The sequence below is a fragment of the Onychomys torridus genome, chromosome 9 (assembly GCF_903995425.1).
Source record: "Onychomys torridus chromosome 9, mOncTor1.1, whole genome shotgun sequence".
Taxonomy (NCBI): Eukaryota; Metazoa; Chordata; class Mammalia; order Rodentia; family Cricetidae; genus Onychomys; species Onychomys torridus.
Window position 1 is genome coordinate 91,352,622 of NC_050451.1, and position 19,155 is coordinate 91,371,776.

Sequence of the window (19,155 nt, forward strand, 5' to 3'; positions counted from 1 at the left end):
TAAATCTATTTATTTATTCATTCATTTATTTATTTATTTATTTATTTATTTATTTATTTATTTATTTATTTCAGTTAATTTTTAGCATTCTATTTGAGAGGCTTGTGACTGCAAGACCATTCCCCAAACAACACTGTATGTTGTTGATCCTTTTTTAATAACTGCTTAAGAAGTATCTTTACTTTAAAAAGATGTTACTTTCTATCTAGCAACTTAGAAGAACTCCATTGCTGTTAGCCTGGGGAAGTGGAACTGGATGAAAGGGGCTTGCATCACAGATGCTCTGGAAGCCTCTAGAAATGGCTCGGGACCACAGAATGGGCTGATCAAAGGAGAAAGCAGGTTGATGATAATTGGCTGAGAGAAGTTATGCAGGAAGGCACTAAGAGAGACAGAAAGAAGTCCACAGAGCAGACCTTGCCCACCTTGAATCATTGAGCAGGCAACCATTATTTTAGTAATACTTAAATCAAATAAGAAAAAAATTAATTTCTGCCATATCAGTCATTTTTATTTCAGAGGGGAAATCAGAATTCTTAATGAACTATTATTACCTGAAAATAGCATACAATGCATCTTCCTTTATTGTCTAGGTTGCATCAGTGGGCAACATTAGTTTTGGAAATGAATAGGAAGCATTGCTCAGCTGGCTGGCAGCAAGATGGCCCCAGGGAAGCAGTGTGTTATCAGTCCTAGTGTTACCACACTTGGTTTCAGTGTGGTGGGAGCTGAGAAGTTCCAGGCTGAGCTGTCTGGAGATGTTAGGGTTGGCCTTCATTACTGTTGTACCTGCAACCACCCTCCCTTGTTGCCCATCTCCTGGTATACAGGAGTGATTCTCTGCATGTCTTCTATTGGCAATATCCCAGAGCATTTTGAGTTGTATATAGAACCACTTACTGCATTATAGTCATCCACACTTAATTACAGCTCCGTTTCACCACTTACTGTGATCTGTGCAGGTTACATCTTGGGCTCCTGTAATTAGAGATAATAGTACCCATCTGAGAAGACCAAATAAAGATCATGTGCTTGATCACAGGAATTGGCACATGGTAGCCACTCAGCAAGTGGCCCCCTTTGCTAAAAGCCTTGATCACAGATATATGTGCTGTTCACTAATAAAAGAATCATGACTCTCTTTCGGTGATACCTGTTGGATTTTAAACCTATTTGTTCCATACATCTTAGAAATATGGAGGAAAAATATCAGGCTTGAGTAATAAAATCAAAAAGCAACTTAATTTATAATAACAGGAGCTTTGTCACTTTTCCTGAAGGAAAAGTTTATTCTTCTAAAAGGAAAAGATAGACAATGGACGATAATTGTGGCAGCTTTATGACCCTGTCAAGTCCAACATGGCCACTCCTACCTTCAGAGAAGAGCATCTAGAAGCAAAAAGGGACTTTTTCTTTAGCCTCAGTAGCCTGAACTATAAATGTGCCCTCTTGCCACTTCAGCAGAGGCTGGGAAGTGGGGTTTATCTATAAGTAAGGGGCAAGTGGAGAATGGATACTAGAGAGGCCATCATTCTGTGTCATGAGTCTCTAAAAACATTGTGATGGCCTATGTCTGGTCTCTACCTTTTCATCCTTTCCCATGTGCCCAGGGTTTCTTTGATGGCCCCTGAAATGTAAGAAGGCTCACACAATTAAAAAACATGTAAGTGTTATTTTTAATTAAAAAAATAAGAAGCCATGGTATCCGAAGAGTGTTTCTTTTTCTTCTTCATTCTATGCAAGGACTCTACCACTAAGCAGGATCCCTGGTCCTTTTCTATGTTTTGTTTTCCTTAGAATTTGAGACAAAAATCTCACTCACTTTCCCAGGCTGGCTTTGAATATACAATGTAGTCAAAGCAGGGTCCCCAATAACTAGAATCACAGGCCTGATTGGCATTCTGGTGGCATTCTAAATATGAATTTCAGAGTGATGATCCTTGACCTTTTTTGACCATGAAAATTCATTGAAAAAATTATGTGGTCCAATTATATGAGACCAGTTATACATTCAGTGACTTGCCAGCTGACAAAAGACATGATAGAAATAGTAATTGGCATTCAACTAATAAAAATGTTTGGGTACACACAAAAAGCATGCTTGTTACGGCAACCAGTGCTTCCATCTTCCATAGCTCTGTATCCTCAGTTCATCAGCTTTGCCGCCAGGGCCTGGGTACCATGCTAGGATGGGTAAGATCCTGATACTGTCACATTGCCAGCCTTTTACAGAGTGCTATGTACAAGACAAAAGAAAACAACAGGAACTGCCTCTTCATTTCACGTTTAGGACTAACTCCAACACGACAGACTTAACATCCTCCTAGAAGGTGTGGCACTCTCATGCTTGGGTAGTGAGGTATTCTTCGGAAGGCTCGATTAAAGGAGATAGGCATCTGATCCAGCTTCCAGTCCTTTACCTCTTCCTCTCTTTTCATGACTGGGCTTGGACATAGTGTAAACACCCAAGGGCTCTACCGTAGAACCTCTGGGAGGTATCTAGGAGTAAGTAGTTAAGGGGACCTTGTTCTTGTTTTCTGGATATGCATTTTCTGTCTTGTTGCATCTTCCACGGTGTGCAGCTCTCTGGCTCCAAATCCATGTAGGGATTGTTCTTTGAATTCTCCTTGGTCTCTCACCCATGTACTCCTCAGTGTTTGTGTCAACCCAGGCATCTGTTGCCTTTGTAGGCTCTGGTAAGGACAGGGGAGAGTTCAGACAATAATAATAGCTTAGATGATTTATAGTAATTTATAATCTTAGTTTTCACAGAAACCTTTTAAGCCTGACCTAAGCCCCACTTTGTAGAGGCAGAGTAATGACTTGGTCCACGTGGCTAATGAGTGTCACAGCTGGGTCTCAGCCTGAGGCTAGATCACAGCTCATCATTCTCCTTTGAGCCACTTCTCAGCCTTAATGTGCTCCTTGCCCAGGCATACTTTACTTCAAGCTAGCTAGTAGTCAGAAAGATTGAAAGATTGGCATGGATAGTCAAGTAGATTATGAGAATTTGAGGAAAATCGAAAGTTCTGGAGGCCTAACAAGAAGCCAAAGATGGGATACAACAGGGAGAGGAGGCATCAACATCAAAATGGGAGGGAAGGATAAAGTATAAAAGATTCTGTATAATGTATAAAGATGTACACACACACACACACACACACACACACACACACACACACACACACAAGTATAAAGATCCAGTAGGCATCATTATTAACATTCCAGTGACAATAAGACAAATTACAACATGCAGAAGATATTTGTTCCAAAAGCTAGCAGAAGTGGTATGGATAAAACATGGCAAACATAATATGAGTTATGTGTTTAAATGAGCACTCTATACATTGAATTTTAAGTTCAATGATATAGGAATAGCTATTTACATTATTTGTTTTACAAATAAACTATATATAGTATATACTTACCATATATGTACCAAATATTCTATTTATCCAATATAGTACTGTAAAAAGGATATATATGATATGTCATTATATAGCACACTAATTGAAATATCAGAAAACATAGCACCCAATAGTTATATGTTTATGCAACTTGACAAAATGTTGCACTCTCTTATTGCCACACAGTCTGCTGTATCACTTGTTAATTCACACGGACATAATCTTGAATGAGACTGACATTTTCCTTTTGACTCTCAGTCATGCTTTCCTATAAAAGAGGGTGACTCTGTTTCCAAACCCAACACAGAAATTGGCATCTGGTCAGGAGCCAGAAATCTTGAAGCAAAAATGTTTCCCAGTGGTTGGATGGATATAAGTCCTGGTGGACCTGAAATGATCCTGTGAAATAAAATCTTACTTCATTTTATTTTGGCAAAACCATGGAGGCAAAATCAGGCTGTCCCTCGAGCTCTTGTATGTCCTGTGCTTGCTGACCGTTTTTAGTTTGGGGTTTTTTAGTTGAAAGCTTACTTATATACCGTAACATTTATCCCGTTGAAAATATAAAAGTCAATGTTTTCTTTTCAATTCACCGGTTTGTAATCCATCACCACTGTCTAATTCCAGAACATCATTGCCCCCAAAGAAGCCTGATTTCCATTAGCAGCATTTTTCTTTTCCCTAGCTTCTAAAAAGCACAAGTTATTTTTTCCAAGAGCTTGACTATTGTTCACATTTCATAGACAATTGTTCACATTTCTTTAGTGTCTGACTCCGTTCATTTAGTCTGTCTCAAGTTTCATCCATGTTTCAGCGTGAAACAGTACTTCAGTCCTGTGTATTCCTGAGCAATAGTCCATTGTGTGGATATGCCAAACTATATGTCCATTCATTGTCTGATGGGTATTTGGGTTAGTTCCACTGTTTTTTGCTATTACAAAAAAGTGTTTCTATGACATGAAGGTTTTTGTGTTGATATATGTTTAATGACCCAGATAATGTTCAAGAACATACCAAAAAAAATCTTCTGTGAAGGTTTGCAGCAATGATTCCTTGAAAGGCTGCCTTGGTTGACCTGATGCATTGTGGATGGAACTTATTGGGCTTGTGAGATGTCCTGGGTCAGGCAGGCCCCCAAGGAGCACTATGTCCCTGTCACTCTATCTCCAGTGTACCCGTCTAGTCTTGAGTGACTCATAATGAACATGATTGCTGGGTGCTCAGAAAAGAGTTGGCTTTGTTTGAGAAGTCTGCCTTCTGCCACTTAGCATCTTGGACAAATGATACTCTTCCTGAACTTCACATATTTTATCTGAGTGTCGGCAATAATAATAATAACCAGCTCACAGAGTTCCTTTGATAGTGAGAGATTATGTCCATGATGTACATTATACTCTCAAAGCAGGGGCTCAACTAACATATGTTTGTGATGTTGATAATTGCTCTGTGCAGTATGACAGTTGAGTCAATTGAGGGCACAGATTAGGAACTGTGGTACAGACCTCTCTGGAAGGCTTCCCTACCTTGAAGAAGCTTGGTTATTTCTTTCATAAGCACTGAGTTGGTTTTTTTTTTTTTTTTTTAGTGATGCCATAATAAAACACCACACAGAGATGTGTGAGATGAGTTAGACAGTGAAAATGTGTTGTCTGGAGATTCTGGAGGCTGGGTGTTCAAAATCAGTGTGTCAGTGTATTCAGGCTTACTTGAATTCTTTCTCCTTGGCTTGCAAGTGAATGGTCCTTGCTACCCGAAGGCTTTATTTTAATTCCCCCCTCTTAAAAGTCACTATCTCCAAATATCCATAGTCTGATGAAAGGTTAGAGTTCAACATGTGAATTTGGAAGCAGGATTCAGTGTAGGAATTAGCTAGGCAGTGTCTGCATTATCCTACACTAGGAACAAAAGAGAAAGCCTAAGCCTTGCTCAGTGAAGCCCAGTTTCTCAGAAGAGGCAGCCCACTGAGCAGATAATTATATATTGTCTTTCCTTCACTTACCCTGTTCCTGGTCTCACAATTGAACTTGCAATCTTCACAAGTGTATTACAAATATACATTAAATATGCTGACTGCCTTCGACTTGTAGCTCCAGTCAGCTGAGGTGTTTCTCGTCGTCAGCTAAGAGGGAAATAGGAAAACTTACTAGATTCTATTTGGAAACAGGAAATGGATAAGCCAGGAATCTCAAGAAGTGGGGCTGAATTTGAGGCAAAATTAGTGAATAATTGAGATATGTGTTGTCTCATTTATTTGTGTATGTGTGTGTGTGAGTGAGTGTGTGTGTGTGTATGTGTGTGAGTGTGTGTGTGTATGTGTGTGTGAGTTTGTGTGTGTGTGAGTGTGTGTGTGAGTGAGTGTGTGTATGTGTGTGTGAGTATGTGTGTGTGTGTGTGTGTGTGTGTGTGTGTGTGAGTGTGTGTGTGAGTGAGTGTGTGTGTGTGTGAGTGAGTGTGTGTATGTGTGTGTGTGAGTGAGTGTGTGTGAGTGAGTGTGTGTGAGTGTGTGAATGTGTGTGTGTGCATATGCCGGCCACACTTGTCACAGCACACATATGGAAGTCAGAGGGCAGGCCCTGGAAGTCAACCTTCCTTCAACCATGTAGATCCTGAGGACTGAACTCGATCATCAGGCATGGTGGCAAGCACCTTTATCCTCTGAGCCACTCAATAACCCTATGCTTGTGTTAGGTTTCTCTTTGCTCCATTTTCCTAAGATATCTGGTCAACCTCCAAATGAGCCAGCCAGGGGCTGTCCCACACTCTCTGAAAATCCATTTGCCTGTTTTCAAAGCCTGTCCTATCCTTTTCTTACTCCCTCCCTCTCTTTCCTGTTTTTGCTCTGTTTTCCAAAGCAGTAATAATAATAATAATAATAATAATAATAATAATAATAATAAAGGCATGAAGGTAAGAATTATTGAGTTCCAATGGAGTTGGGCAATGATTTGACACTGTGCATGTGTCCTCACTTGATTCTCACAACAACTCGGCTTTACCTTATTTGTAGGTGAGGGACCTGAGCTGTGAGGTCCCAGGGTGACTCCAAGCTTAAGAAGGCAGTGCCCATGATTGTTGCTGTTAGTCTTTGTCTTATATGTGACCCCCTAGACGCAGTGCATGAGAGGAAAGTTGGGTGTCTGTGACTTATGGCAGGTATAGTCACAGGAGCAGGAGGTGAGGGATAGGAAGGAAGAAGTTGAGCAAGGATACACTTTGTGCCAACTGAGCTTCAGCGAGATCCCCTAGTAAACTGCCAAGTACACATTATCATCACAGAATTGCCTCTGCCTTGATACATGGGACTGGCATTTTTATCCTGAGTCAGTCATTTCCAGGTTACATGGATGAGTCCTTATGTCTATGACGATACCGATGGAAGTGCTTTTGACTTCAAAAGATGGAGGAAGAGGACTTAAGAATCTCCAGGTTGAGCTACAGCTTATAGTACTGTACTAAGCAGCACTTACAGTTTAACAAGGCATTTTTATGGACATTATTCATTTAATCATCATCATTGTAATAACCTTATGAAGTAAGTGACAAGTTTCATTATACCCATTTGATAGGGAAAGTTAAGGGTTATGATTATAGAACTTGAATGTGATAAATTGATCCTAGAAGTTACTTCTTAGGTTAAGACTGAATGGTTCTTCAAGTTCCGTATGCTGTCTGGTGGAATGGATACCACAAAGGACACAATTACCCATCTAGTATGACTAGTTGTCCCCACTTATCTTGGACTTTTCTGGATTTAGAGCTGTAAACCCCACTTTCAAGGTAGGTAACCTAGGACTGACTAGGCACAGTGCCTTAGGTCTACAATGCTTCTAAGATTCATGGAAGTGTTCTCATTTTAACTTCTCTTAAGAAAGAAGAGGTGAAAATGCAACTGTAATAATGATGAACACAAACACAGCAGACAGTCTTAATTGTCATGCTAACATAGTCATTCAGGATCTGTTTTCATTTATTTATTTCTTATGTGTGTCTGTGTATGATTGTGCACATGTGTGGAGGCCAGAAGACAACTTACAGGGGTCAGTTCTCTCCTTTCACCCATTTGATTACAGATTATGGGGACTGAATTCAGGTCGTCAGGCTTGGTGGCAATTGCTTTTACCTGCTGAGCAATTGTGTTGGCTCCCATCAAATATAATTTTTAATGCATGTGTAAATATAAGAAGGGACATGAATAGCTTCTAGGGAACAGCATCAGTCACAGAGGAACTGAGATTGGGCTCATATTAAGCCCTTCACATCTTTTTTTTCCTTTTTCCTTTTTTTTTATTTATTATATTTGTGTTTTACACATCAGCCATGGGTTCCCCTGTTCTCCCCCCTCTAACCCCCACCTCCCACCTTCCCCCAGCCCCTCCCCTCCATTCCCATCTCCTCCAGGGCCAAGACTCCCCTGGGGATTCATTTAAACCTGGTGGATTCAGTACAGGCAGGTCCAGTCCCCTCCTTCCAGGCTGAGCAAAGTGTCCCTGCATAAGCCCCAGGTTCCAAACAGCCAACTCATGCACTAAGGACAGGTCTGGGTCCCACTGCCTGGGTGCCTCCCAAACAGTTCAAGCTATTCAACTGTCTCACTTATCCCGAGGGCCTGCTCCAGCTGGGGGCTCCACAGCCCCTGGCTCATAATTCATGTGCTTCCATTCATTTGGCTATTTGTCCCTGTGCTCTTCCAATCTTGCTCTCAACAATTCACACTCTTACAGTCCCTTTCTCAAAAATTGGACTCCTGGAGCTCCACCTGGGGCCCAGCAGAGGATCTCTGCATCCACTTCCATCAGTTATTGGATGAGAGTTCCAGCACGACCATTAGGGTGTTTGGTCATCTGATCACCAAACCAGGTCAGATCAGGCTTTCTCTCGACCATTGCCAGCAGACTACAGAGGATCGGATCTATCATTGTGGATTTCTGGGGACCTCTCTAGAACTCTGCCTATTCCTGTTCTCATGTGGTCATCATTTATCATGGTCTGTTATTCCTCGTTCTCCCTTTCTGTTCTTGATCCAGCTGGGATCTCCTGCTCCCCTAAGCTTTCTTTCCCTCAAATCTTGCCCTTCATTACTCCTACTCTCGTCCAGGTTGTTCATGTAGACCTCATCCATTTCTCTGTCATTGGGTGATCCCTGGGTCTTTCCAAGGGTCCTTTCCTGTTTTCTAGGTAGCCTCCCTGGAGTTGTGTAGCAGTCTAGTCATCTTTGTTTTACATCTAGTGTCCTACTGTGAGTGAGTACACATTATGTTCATCCTTTTGAGTCTGGGTTACCTCACTCAGGATGATTTTTTTTCTTGATCCATCCATTTGCCTGCAAACCTCATGATGTCATTGTTTTTCTCTGCTGAGTAGTACTCCATTGTGTATATGTGCCATATTTTCTTTATCCATTCTTCAGTTGAAAGGTATCTGGATTGTTTCCAGGTCCTGGCTATTACAAACAATGCTGATATGAACATAGCTGGGCAAATGCCCTTTTGGTATGATTGAGCGTTCCTTGGGTAGATGCCCAAGAATGCTACAGCTGGGTCTTGGGGGAGACTGATTCCCAATTTTCTAAGGAAGCACCATATTGATTTCCAAAGTGGCTGTACAAGCTTGCATTCCCACCAGCAGTGGAGGAGAGTTCCTCTTGCTCCATATCCTCTCAAGCATAAGCTGTCTTCAGTGTTTTTGATCTTAGCCATTCTGACAGGTTTAAGGTGGTATCTCAGAGTCGTTTTGATTTGCATTTCCTGGATAATTAGGGATGTTGAGCAATTCCTTAAATGTCTTTCAGCCATTTGAACTTCCTCTGTTGAGACTTCTCTGTTTAGTTCTATAGCCTATTTCTTAATTGGACTGTTGGGCATTTTGATGTCTAATTTCTTGAGTTCTTTATATATTCTGGATATCAGCCCTCTGTCAGATGTGGGGTTGGTGAAGACCTTTTCCCATTCTGGTCATGGCTAAGGACCTTGGAGATTTCCCCTGGGATGGTTGTCTAAAATCTCCAGTGTCTGTCTAGATCTGGAATTTCTGTGTATCTTGCTGCTTCCCCTCTCATGACACACCAGTTGCCTGGGTTTACTTTGACTTTCCTGGAAGGAATCAGTAAGCCCATTCTAAGGCCCTCTTCCCTTGTGTCACAAGACTAGCACAGTGTCTCTTTCTCTCCATCCACCATGACCAACACGTGTCTGACTCACTGTGCTGGAGCCAGTCACAGTGCAGGAACTCATGCACATTTACTGATTGAATAAATGAATCAATTGAAAACTGAATTTAATTAATTGCTTATTTTAAAGCCCTGGGGATGTGAAACATTCTGGCCTCATTTTTTTCCATGTATAAAATAAATAAAATAAATTCCTTGGAACAGATATACCCTCGAATTCTTGGAAGGCACTTTATGTAACATTTTTATACTTGTAGGCTTTATCTCTATTGTTGAAAACTATATTTTAGCAATTGCTCCTTGAAGGTTCTTAATAGCCTCACTATATTGTCTCTCATCCCCTTTTTTTCAAATTTTAGATCCTCACTATAATCCAGCATGTCGAATTTTTCCTCGAGAAAAAAGTCTCCTACTGGAAATGGTAATACAGATAATGTTTACTACAATATTATAAAAATAAGAGAAACAACTCATAGATCATACATTTTTTTCTATAGATATCTGTTGTTTACAATGGCGTTATTAGCTTTGCTTAAGTTAGGCATCTTTTTTTTTTTTAAAGTAAGAATGAGAGATTGGGAGGGGAATGTAATGTAGATGTAGTAGTCATATGGGAAATTCTTTAAAATACATTAAAAAATGCTGTAGTTTCCACTTTAGTCATTGTAATTTAAAATTTTTAACAATCAACATAAATGTCATTTGGAGGGTGATCTGTGCTCTGGTACCTGTGAGATGCATGGGTTAGGTCATGTGTAATCAAATGCACCAGAATTTACAGTGTGTTTATAAGCACAATGTTTATGAGCAGAATGGCTGGCCACCAAACCCTGGCTTGGTTTGTCTCAGCTGATGATCCTACATTCTCTGGGCCACTGTTGGGGCCTCCTGAGCTGCACTGGTGGTTTCAGTTGGCACCTGCGCAGTTTTATTTGTTATCTTTGGTGATGGGGTGTGGGATTTGTTCTTTCTTGTCGGGGCATCCTGCTACTAGACTTGCCAGTGCTCCTCTCAAGACCTTCTGGTTAACACCCCCACGCAGCTTCACTATCCTACGGCTGTTCATGTTTCTCTTGATAGATGTGAAGAGCACCCAGGGGGCTGCCCTGAGACAACAGGGTTTTCATGATGTGAACAGAAGAAGGGCTTTCTTACAGGATAACAGCTGGATAAAGAGGCGCCCTGAGGAAGAAAAGTAAGTGTGGAGACGGGAGGGTGGATGGATGGATGAGAGGTATCTCTGTTTGAAAGATATGGCCACCTAAAAAGCAGGCCTTTCCCACTAAAACACTTGGCTATACAGTCTAATTTGTGTAGGAGTTGGTAAGCATAAATCAGTTCTACCATATTCCTAAGAAAACCTGCACTTTTAAAAATAAGCATTTACATACAAAAGGATGTGAGTTGTTACAGAGGAGATCATGCTTGTCACCTTAAATGGGTGTTTGTGCTTCCTTTTAAACAAAAAGAAAGCAAGACACCCTAGTTTCCCCAAAGGTGGCAGTTTATCCCCTCTATGATGTATTGGTCATACCAGTAACTCTTCAAATTTACAACTGTAGAATAATAACTAAAGCTTCTACATGTGTGAGTAAAATCAGCAAACTCCCACCCATTTTGGGCCCATCTGACCATCTTCCTCTAGGTGCCTCATTTAAGGGCAAACACTGACAAAATTTCGCTGGCTTTGAGCACCACTTCTGCTAACTATTTATTTAAAGATCTGAAACTATAATCATAGGCTTCTAGTAATATTGTCAACATAGATTTATGTAACAAATCTTTCTCTGTCCCACCAGCCAGCTCCCAAATCTCTACATGGAGACTTCTTATTAATTAAGAAAGCTCAGCTGATAGCTTAGGCTGATTTCTAACTAGCTCTTATAACCTAAATTAACCCATTTCTATTAATTTACATGCTGCCATGTGGCTCATGGCTTATTATCTCATCTCCTACATGTCATGTCATGTCTCCTCGTGACTCTACCCTTCTTCTTCCCAGCATTTTCTCTGCCCCTAAAATCCTGCCTAGCTATTGGCCAGTTGGCTTTTTATTAAACCAATCAGAGTGACATAAATTCACAGTGTACAAAAAGATTATTACACAACGTATTTATGATACATATCATGTAACCCAGATCCATCTTTATCATTAATTAGCTATGAATTATAAATTATGCATCATTATGGATACATTTTCTGATTTCTTTATGTGTTAAGCTTTGTGTTAGTATCTTGTTCATGAAGTATCACTAAGTCTTATAAACACATAAGGTAGGTATTATAATCTCCATTTATAGGAGAGAAATCTACAGCTCTGAGAAGCCATCTGATTTGTCCAAATGGCACACAGCTATTTTGTGGTTGTATTGATATTTTAACATGATCCATTGTCTTTCCATTATACCAGTGTTTTTTAATCAGAGGCAATTTTACCTAGGGGGACATTTGACAATGTTGGGAGATATTTTTGGTCATAAAATTGGGGTACACACCTAACACTTAGTGAGTAGAGGTTCAAAGTATTGATAAACATCCTGAAGTGTACACACATCATCACAACAGAAACTTTCTAGCATCCCATGTTGGCAGCTCTAAGCTGAGAAACTACATTTTGGGATACTTGTTCTAATTTTTACACACTATCCAGACATGCTTATTTGAGGAATGTACTGGCAATAAGTAGTGAAAGCATCTGTTGTCTTCTGCTGTTGTATCTTGTTTATTGAAGGACTTACTGTGATGTGCAAAGATGCAATCACTATTAGACTGAGCACTGTTGAACGACAATCATTCCCTCCCACAAATCTGCACTTAGTTCTTCTGTAAGAGTACTTTTCTTCTGTAGTGGCCATGTGATAGCAAATGTGCATAGTAAAATTTGACTTCTAAGTATTTATACAGATGGTGAAGGTTCACAGTTGGTAACAATGTTGATTCTATGCCAAAGCGAGCCTCCCTAATCAGATCCAGGGAAGCCAGTTTGGATGGCACGGTAGCTGCTGAGTGAAGGGGAAATTGGCTCTGGTGCTTTTCTAGCTCCCACTGGTCCAGCTCTGGGTTGTGTGTTATCATTTGTTTCCAGGTAGGAAGGTGCCTGGTGCCTGCTGTGCTTTCTTAAGTTTTGCAGAAGGATACCAGGGAAGAGGGGGACTTTCTCCTGGTGGCCTTCTGAGGGCGTATGCTTTGCTAGATTGTTGCAGTTCCTCTGCTTTTTAATTGTCTGCTATAGTTTCTTTTATAGCTTTATTAAGCATTGTTCCAGAATGTTGAGTAATGTTAATGGAGCCCAACCAGAGAAAATGTGGTGTTTCAGGTTTCGGGGGTTGGCAGGAAGAAATTCAGGTACCTGCCCTCTGTGGGGTTTCAAGGCCACTTCCCAAGGCCACCTGCACTTTCATGCCCACTCTGCAAACAGAGAATGACAAAGCTTTGGCAACTCACGTGTAAAATTCCGTCACAGGGTTGACTGTAAAGAGAACAGAGGACAGGAAGCAAAGAGGTGGGTCCTAAGCTACCTTAGTCACTTAATAATCATGTGACTTTAGGAAAGCCATAGAATCCCTAATGAACAACCTCATCTGTAGACTAGCTTAAGCAGTGTCTTCCCTGCCTCATTTAATAGGGACTTTAAGGCACATGCATCTCATGGTTCAAAAAACAGGCTTCATCTCCTGAGAATGATTAATCTCTCTCATTTGAGGCATTAGTCCTGTTTCCCTATATTTTGCCAAGGTGAATGGGCAAATCCATGAAAATGTGCAGACACCATGGCTTAATTAAGCCCAAAGAATGTTGGTAGAAAACTTTTGTCTTTTCTTCTTGCAGGAAAGAACTAATACACATAAAGTCAATGGTCTTATGTTCCCATACTCTGGTTTAAAACAAAACAAAACAAAACAAAACAAAAACCCAAAACCAATCACAACAAACGGCACTGACTCATTGTTGAATCGGGTGGGATCTCATGGGACAAATGGCCTTTTGTACTGTCAAACTTGTTCCACTCCACTCCTGCAAGTTGTGACCGGTTAGTTTAGAGTTACGGTTGGGCTCTTAGGCATGGAGTAAAACAAATGAACCTTGCCTGAAGTTGTAAACTCCCTCCCTGTCTCTCTTATTTAGTGCTTAGCAAACATTATGGTAACTTTTGATGTGACTTAATTTGGGTCTTTCTCTGCAGAGATGAAAATTATGGCAGAGTGGTGCTTAACCGGCATAACTCCCATGATGCCTTGGACAGGTGAGTGTCTCCAACAATTACATCACTTACAACAAAAATGGAGATGTTAGAGAGAGAGAACTTGTTCAAGCCAGATGAGTACTTGTAGCTAGCCTTGGGCTTTCTTCAACACATACACATGTAAAGGAGAATCTGGAGTATCATTAAGGCTTTCTTCCAGAAAACTGTCCTGTGTCAGCTCCCAGAACCATGGCTCGAAGGAGGGTCATAAATCATCTCATTCCATTCCACTGACAGGGAGAGAAGGCTAAAATACAGAAGTAGCTCCAGAGCTCATGTGCTATATGGGACAACACATTTCTTTTATGAAAGCCATGGACTTATGACAAAACACTGACTTGTCTGTGTTATTAAGGAAACTGACAAGTACAAATTGATAGGAAAATTCAGATAAAATGAGCAATCACAACGATGTGAATAGTCTCAGATCCATCAAACAGATAATATTCTCATTGGCACATGCTTGTACTCACAGGCTTAGCAACAGCCACACCTGTTAGCAGAACCTAAATATTTATCACAGTCAAGTTTCACTTGGTGCAGTGGCTTATATTTGTGTACCAGAAAGGAGTCTTTGGTAAGGGAGTGTGAATTAAAAATAAAATAACTACGCATACACCTGGAAATGTATCTACTTTTGAATCTTATAGTTGTGAATTTTTCTTAACCATTTTAAAACTTTTCATAAATTTGATCTGTTCTAAAGGTGCCTAACTTACCACTTTGTGTCTCTAATGTCAGCTTTTAGCTCAACAGATTAACTGTTGGTTTTAATTCTTTTTAAAGTTAGTACAAAAGTAATAATTTTCATTGTGACATTTTATACATATATGCCACATATTTGTTCTAAATTATCCCTTGTCCCCACTTCCTGATTTATTGTCCTTGAAAGTACTTTTAAACAATTCTATTTTATACAATAAAATATTGGCCCATCCATATGATAACCAATTTTTCAGTGGCATTTTCTCTTTCTGAAGGAATTTTAATTTGCTGTCCTATGGTCTAGGGATTCACTGTCTGTGACTTCAGCTTACTCTTCATTGTTTTGGTGATTGGCATCTGGTTCACAGTGGGCCCTCATTTCACCAAGCAAAGAGACACTGATTATTTGAATCCAACTACCAAGGAGAATTGTTCCATGCATTTACTAGTGTTTCTCTGGGACACTGGAGAGCACACACACCCATTTGAACTGTGGCACTGAGGACTAAGTACCATCTTCTCAGCTTACCCATAGTGCACCTTCCTATAACAGGACCGTGGTGCCATCTGTGCTAACTTTACCCTTTAAATATTACTGGTTTCCTGAACTCTTCCTCTTAGTGGTTAGCATTTTGACTAAAGCAGTACACCAAACTTTTATCATTAGTAACAGGGCTCTGTGGACCTAGAGATGGTCTATAATTCATATCACAGAATAAGATTCCTCTAGGAGTATGGCATATTCTACTGGTATTAGCTCAAATGATGCTGCTCATCACTTCTCGACCCAGCCCCAAGGGTTTCCTGTGGTGGTCACACAGCCATCTTGGAGCATCTGCTGGGTTTTGGGAGTACAGATCATGAAACTCTTACATTCACAGAAAAGATCATGAGCCACAACACTGTGGTTTATGTAAGGAGTAGCTATGGAACAGATGTGTGACAGTGTTGTGGAAATAGAGAAAAAGGAGAGATTGCTTTGGCCTGTATAATTCCAAACCCCACTGAGGAAGTGGTCTTTGGTGGATGCTACTGCCTAAAGAATGAGGTGGAAGCCTTAAGTGAAGCCACTTGGTAGGTATAGGTTTCCAGCAGAGGTGACAATGTGTGCAAAGAGCTGGCAGAGCAGAGACTGAGCTAACATAGCCTCATTGTCTTAGATAACAGTATCATGTTATCTGAACCTAGAAAATCTTACTCTGTAGTTCCTTGGACAGATCATATATTCATGTTAATATCATCTATGGAAGATCCTTGGAGCCAGACATTGAGCTCAGAACTGGATCCAAAATAGCCCAGCTTCCACTGAATCTGTATCCCAGTTGAAGGTGGGGGAGGGGAGAAAATGAAAATAAATAATAATAATAATAAATAATGCTATAATTCCCCACAGAGTTTGCTCTCCATAGGTCACAGGACTTCAGGAAGCATTGCTTTTGTGCTAAGACCTAGGAAGAAGAAAGCCAACCAAAATCTAAAGTGATGGGGTTTGTGAATGGGCTGGTTTTGTCGCTGTTGTTGTAAAATTGTTTATGTTTTTGTTTTGTGCATTTGCTTGTTTGTTTTGAGATGTTGAGAGGAGAATCCAGAACTTTTCACACAGTAGACAGCACTCTGCCATTTTGCTACAAAAAAGAGGGCCTTTTCATGACTTCATGACTTTGCTTAAAAGCTGTCTTCAAAACTTGAGAAATTTAGCAGAGTTTTCTTTCCTTCATTTTTGTCTTCACAGTACTGTTCCATCAGTCTGTTTGTAAATGTTCATGTCTGTTTGTAAATGTTCATGTCTGTTCTATTTTTCTGCACCTTATCAGGAAATCCTCTGGTTTTTACATTTAAAAAGCAGTTTCCTCAATGTATAACTTCCTTGAATTTTGCCTGAACTCTTTTTTTTTTTTTAAATAACATCAAGCACATTTTGTCTTTGGATACATGTCTGTAATTTGTATTTGTCCCTCTAGGATAAAGAAGATGCATTTTTAGTTAACAAAATGCATTGTATATTACCTACTTCCAAATATTTGCAATTAAAAGAAACATACAAGCCGGGCGGCGGTGGTGGCACACACCTTTAATCCCAGCACTTGGGAGGCAGAGCCAGGCGGGTCTCTATGAGTTTGAGGCCAGCCTGGGCTACAGTGAAGATCCAGGAAAGGCACCAAACTATATGGAGAAACCCTGTCTCAAAAAAAAAAAAAAAAAAAAAAAAAAGAAAGAAAGAAAAAAGAAACAAGAAACATACTACTCAGAGTTTAAAAATTAAACCAAGAAATGCAAACACAACAAATCACACCATAGTTTCCCACAGAACCTGCTCTTCATGGGTTACAGGACTTTGAGGCATGAAGTAGGATTTCTTCTATTTGAGCAGTCCCATCTTCCTGGGTCATGTTTCTCAATGCCGAGCCTCCTCTCTTTGTTTTCCTCTTTCTCCATTTTTCCTGTTTTTCTTTCTTCTTGTTCCTCTCCTGACCACCTCTATCATTGCCCTTTCTTCTACACATCTATCATTTCATCTTTCACGCTCTCCTTTCCCTTTCTCTCTTTTCTGTTCCTTCTAAGAGCTTTTTGTCACAGGTGTTTGGCTTTCGTGCCTGTCCATGGTGCTGAATGTTAAATAAAGCATTTTAGGAGTTAGCCCACTGAGAGGGCTTACAGCACCTAACAAAACTGGGCAAAGCATACCCGATGAAAAGATTCTGTAGAAACCTGCAACTCTGAGACAGCACCCGTATTTATCAGCCACTACAGCATTAGTGTCAGATATCCTTCCCTTCAGTGTGAACATGTCACACTTCAGTGACTTATGACAGCATGGAAAGATCACTGAAACCAGTGATGTATCATTTATTAGTTTTCCCATATTTATTTTATCTGAGTCAAAATTTGGAAGACTTCTGTATGCCAACTTTGCCTTTCCTTCCTAACATGTACCTTTCCTCGCTAAATAGGTCAACATTTTGTCGAATTTATGATAGGTTTTATGAGCTAATTTTGTAATTTTGCCTCTTGGTCAATATACAGGAAAATAACTGAGAGAAGTGAACCAAAAGCCATGCTTAGCCGGTACAGATCTGATGACGCGCTGGACAGGTGAGGTGCTTCGAACCCACTGTGTGTGAACTTCAATGTTTCGATGCAGGGAGGGGGTGGAGTGTTTACCGAAGGATTTTTTGCACTGGTGCTATTTTTTCCCAAGGAGGAGAAGCCTCTGAAGACTGAATTGTCTCCTCAACTCACAGAATCTTAGTTAGATATATAATTTTCCCAGAGGTCTAGGTTTTAGAGAACAGTAGGTTAATTTGAAAGATTGTGATTTGAGTATGAGTTTTGAGTACAGGTAAGACAGGCCCTGCCTGGACTCTGAGGAATATCAGTCTCTATTCTCTGGTCATGGGTTCTTCAACCGTGATGGTGGAGAAACAGCAGCTTCTGTGAAACCCCTTGTAAACTTATACATCGATGTTAGAAACGTGAATTATACTAAAAAATTAAGTAATGTGTGGCATGGAAAATAAAGATCCTGAAGCTAATTTGGAGAGTAATTTTAATAGACTAGGTTAGGGAGCCCCCTAGTGTTCTGTTGTAGAAGTAAATCTTTTCCTTGGATCTTTTTTTTAAACATTATTTCTTTGAAATGTTGCCCTTCAATCTGTTTTGATGATATTCTGTCATTCCACATCCAGATCCACTACACCCCACACTCACTGTTTTACTTTTTTATTGTTTTAATAAAGCTCCATGACCAAGGAAAATTGTAAAAGAAAGCATTTAATTGGTTTCTGGTTTCAGAGCTTTAGAGTCCATGATGCCAAAGTGAAGGAACAGTTGAGGGCTCACATTTTGGTCACAACCACAGGAAGAAGAGAGAGCATGTTGGGAATGGTGCTCATGTTTTGAAACCTCAAAGTCCACCTCTGGTGACACATCTCCTTTAACAAGGCCATACCTTCTAATCCTTCCCAAACAGGTCCACCAACTAAGGACCAATTATTCAAACATATGAGCCCATGGGCTCTGTTCTCATTCAAACCACCTCACTGCCTAAACTTTATGTCCTATTTTTTTTCTTTCATCCAGATTAATTTGTGCAGATATGAGGTCTTCCACCAGAGTGTGGTCAACTTATTGGGGGACACAGTTTCAGAGAAAATTCTCTCTCCCTTCATGAAACTGACAATTGCCAATAGCCCCATGGCTAGGTGTGGGACTTCCTGCCCAGGTCTCATCTTTAGATGCTGGGATTTGGTCTGTTGTGGGCTTGCACAGCTTTTGTGCATGCTATCAGAACTGCTGTGAGTGTATATGCATGCCTGCCCTGCTGTGCCCAGAACACATTGTTCCCTTGTAGCCACCCACTGTCTCTTTATCTTGCACTCTTTCTGTCCCCTCTTCCACAACGAGATCCCTGAGCTTTGGGAGGAGAGACTATGGCATATGTATTACATTTGGAGCTGAACATTCTGCAGTATCTTATTCTCTGCATGTTGGCCAGTTGTGGGTCTCTGTGTTAATCATCGTCTGCTATAGTTGTGAGTCACTGTGCCAACCACTGCCTGATGTAAACAGAAGCTTCTCAGATGCAGTAATGTATGGTTATAATGGCAAGGAGTTAATTTAATAATATGTTAATT

At 40.4% G+C, this 19,155-nt stretch overlaps 1 protein-coding gene across 3 annotated transcripts in view; it reads left to right on the top strand.

Moving 5' to 3' along the window:
• Positions 1 to 19,155, top strand: part of Scel (sciellin) — a 99,967-nt gene that overhangs the window by 6,275 nt on the left and 74,537 nt on the right. For all 3 annotated transcript variants that reach the window (XM_036199394.1, XM_036199395.1, XM_036199396.1), the window contains exons 2-5: positions 9,933 to 9,994; positions 10,654 to 10,768; positions 13,757 to 13,816; positions 17,546 to 17,614. In XM_036199394.1, the coding sequence (XP_036055287.1) occupies positions 9,952 to 9,994; positions 10,654 to 10,768; positions 13,757 to 13,816; positions 17,546 to 17,614 (287 nt within the window). In that variant the 5' untranslated portion in view covers positions 9,933 to 9,951. The remainder of the gene's footprint in view (positions 1 to 9,932; positions 9,995 to 10,653; positions 10,769 to 13,756; positions 13,817 to 17,545; positions 17,615 to 19,155) is intronic.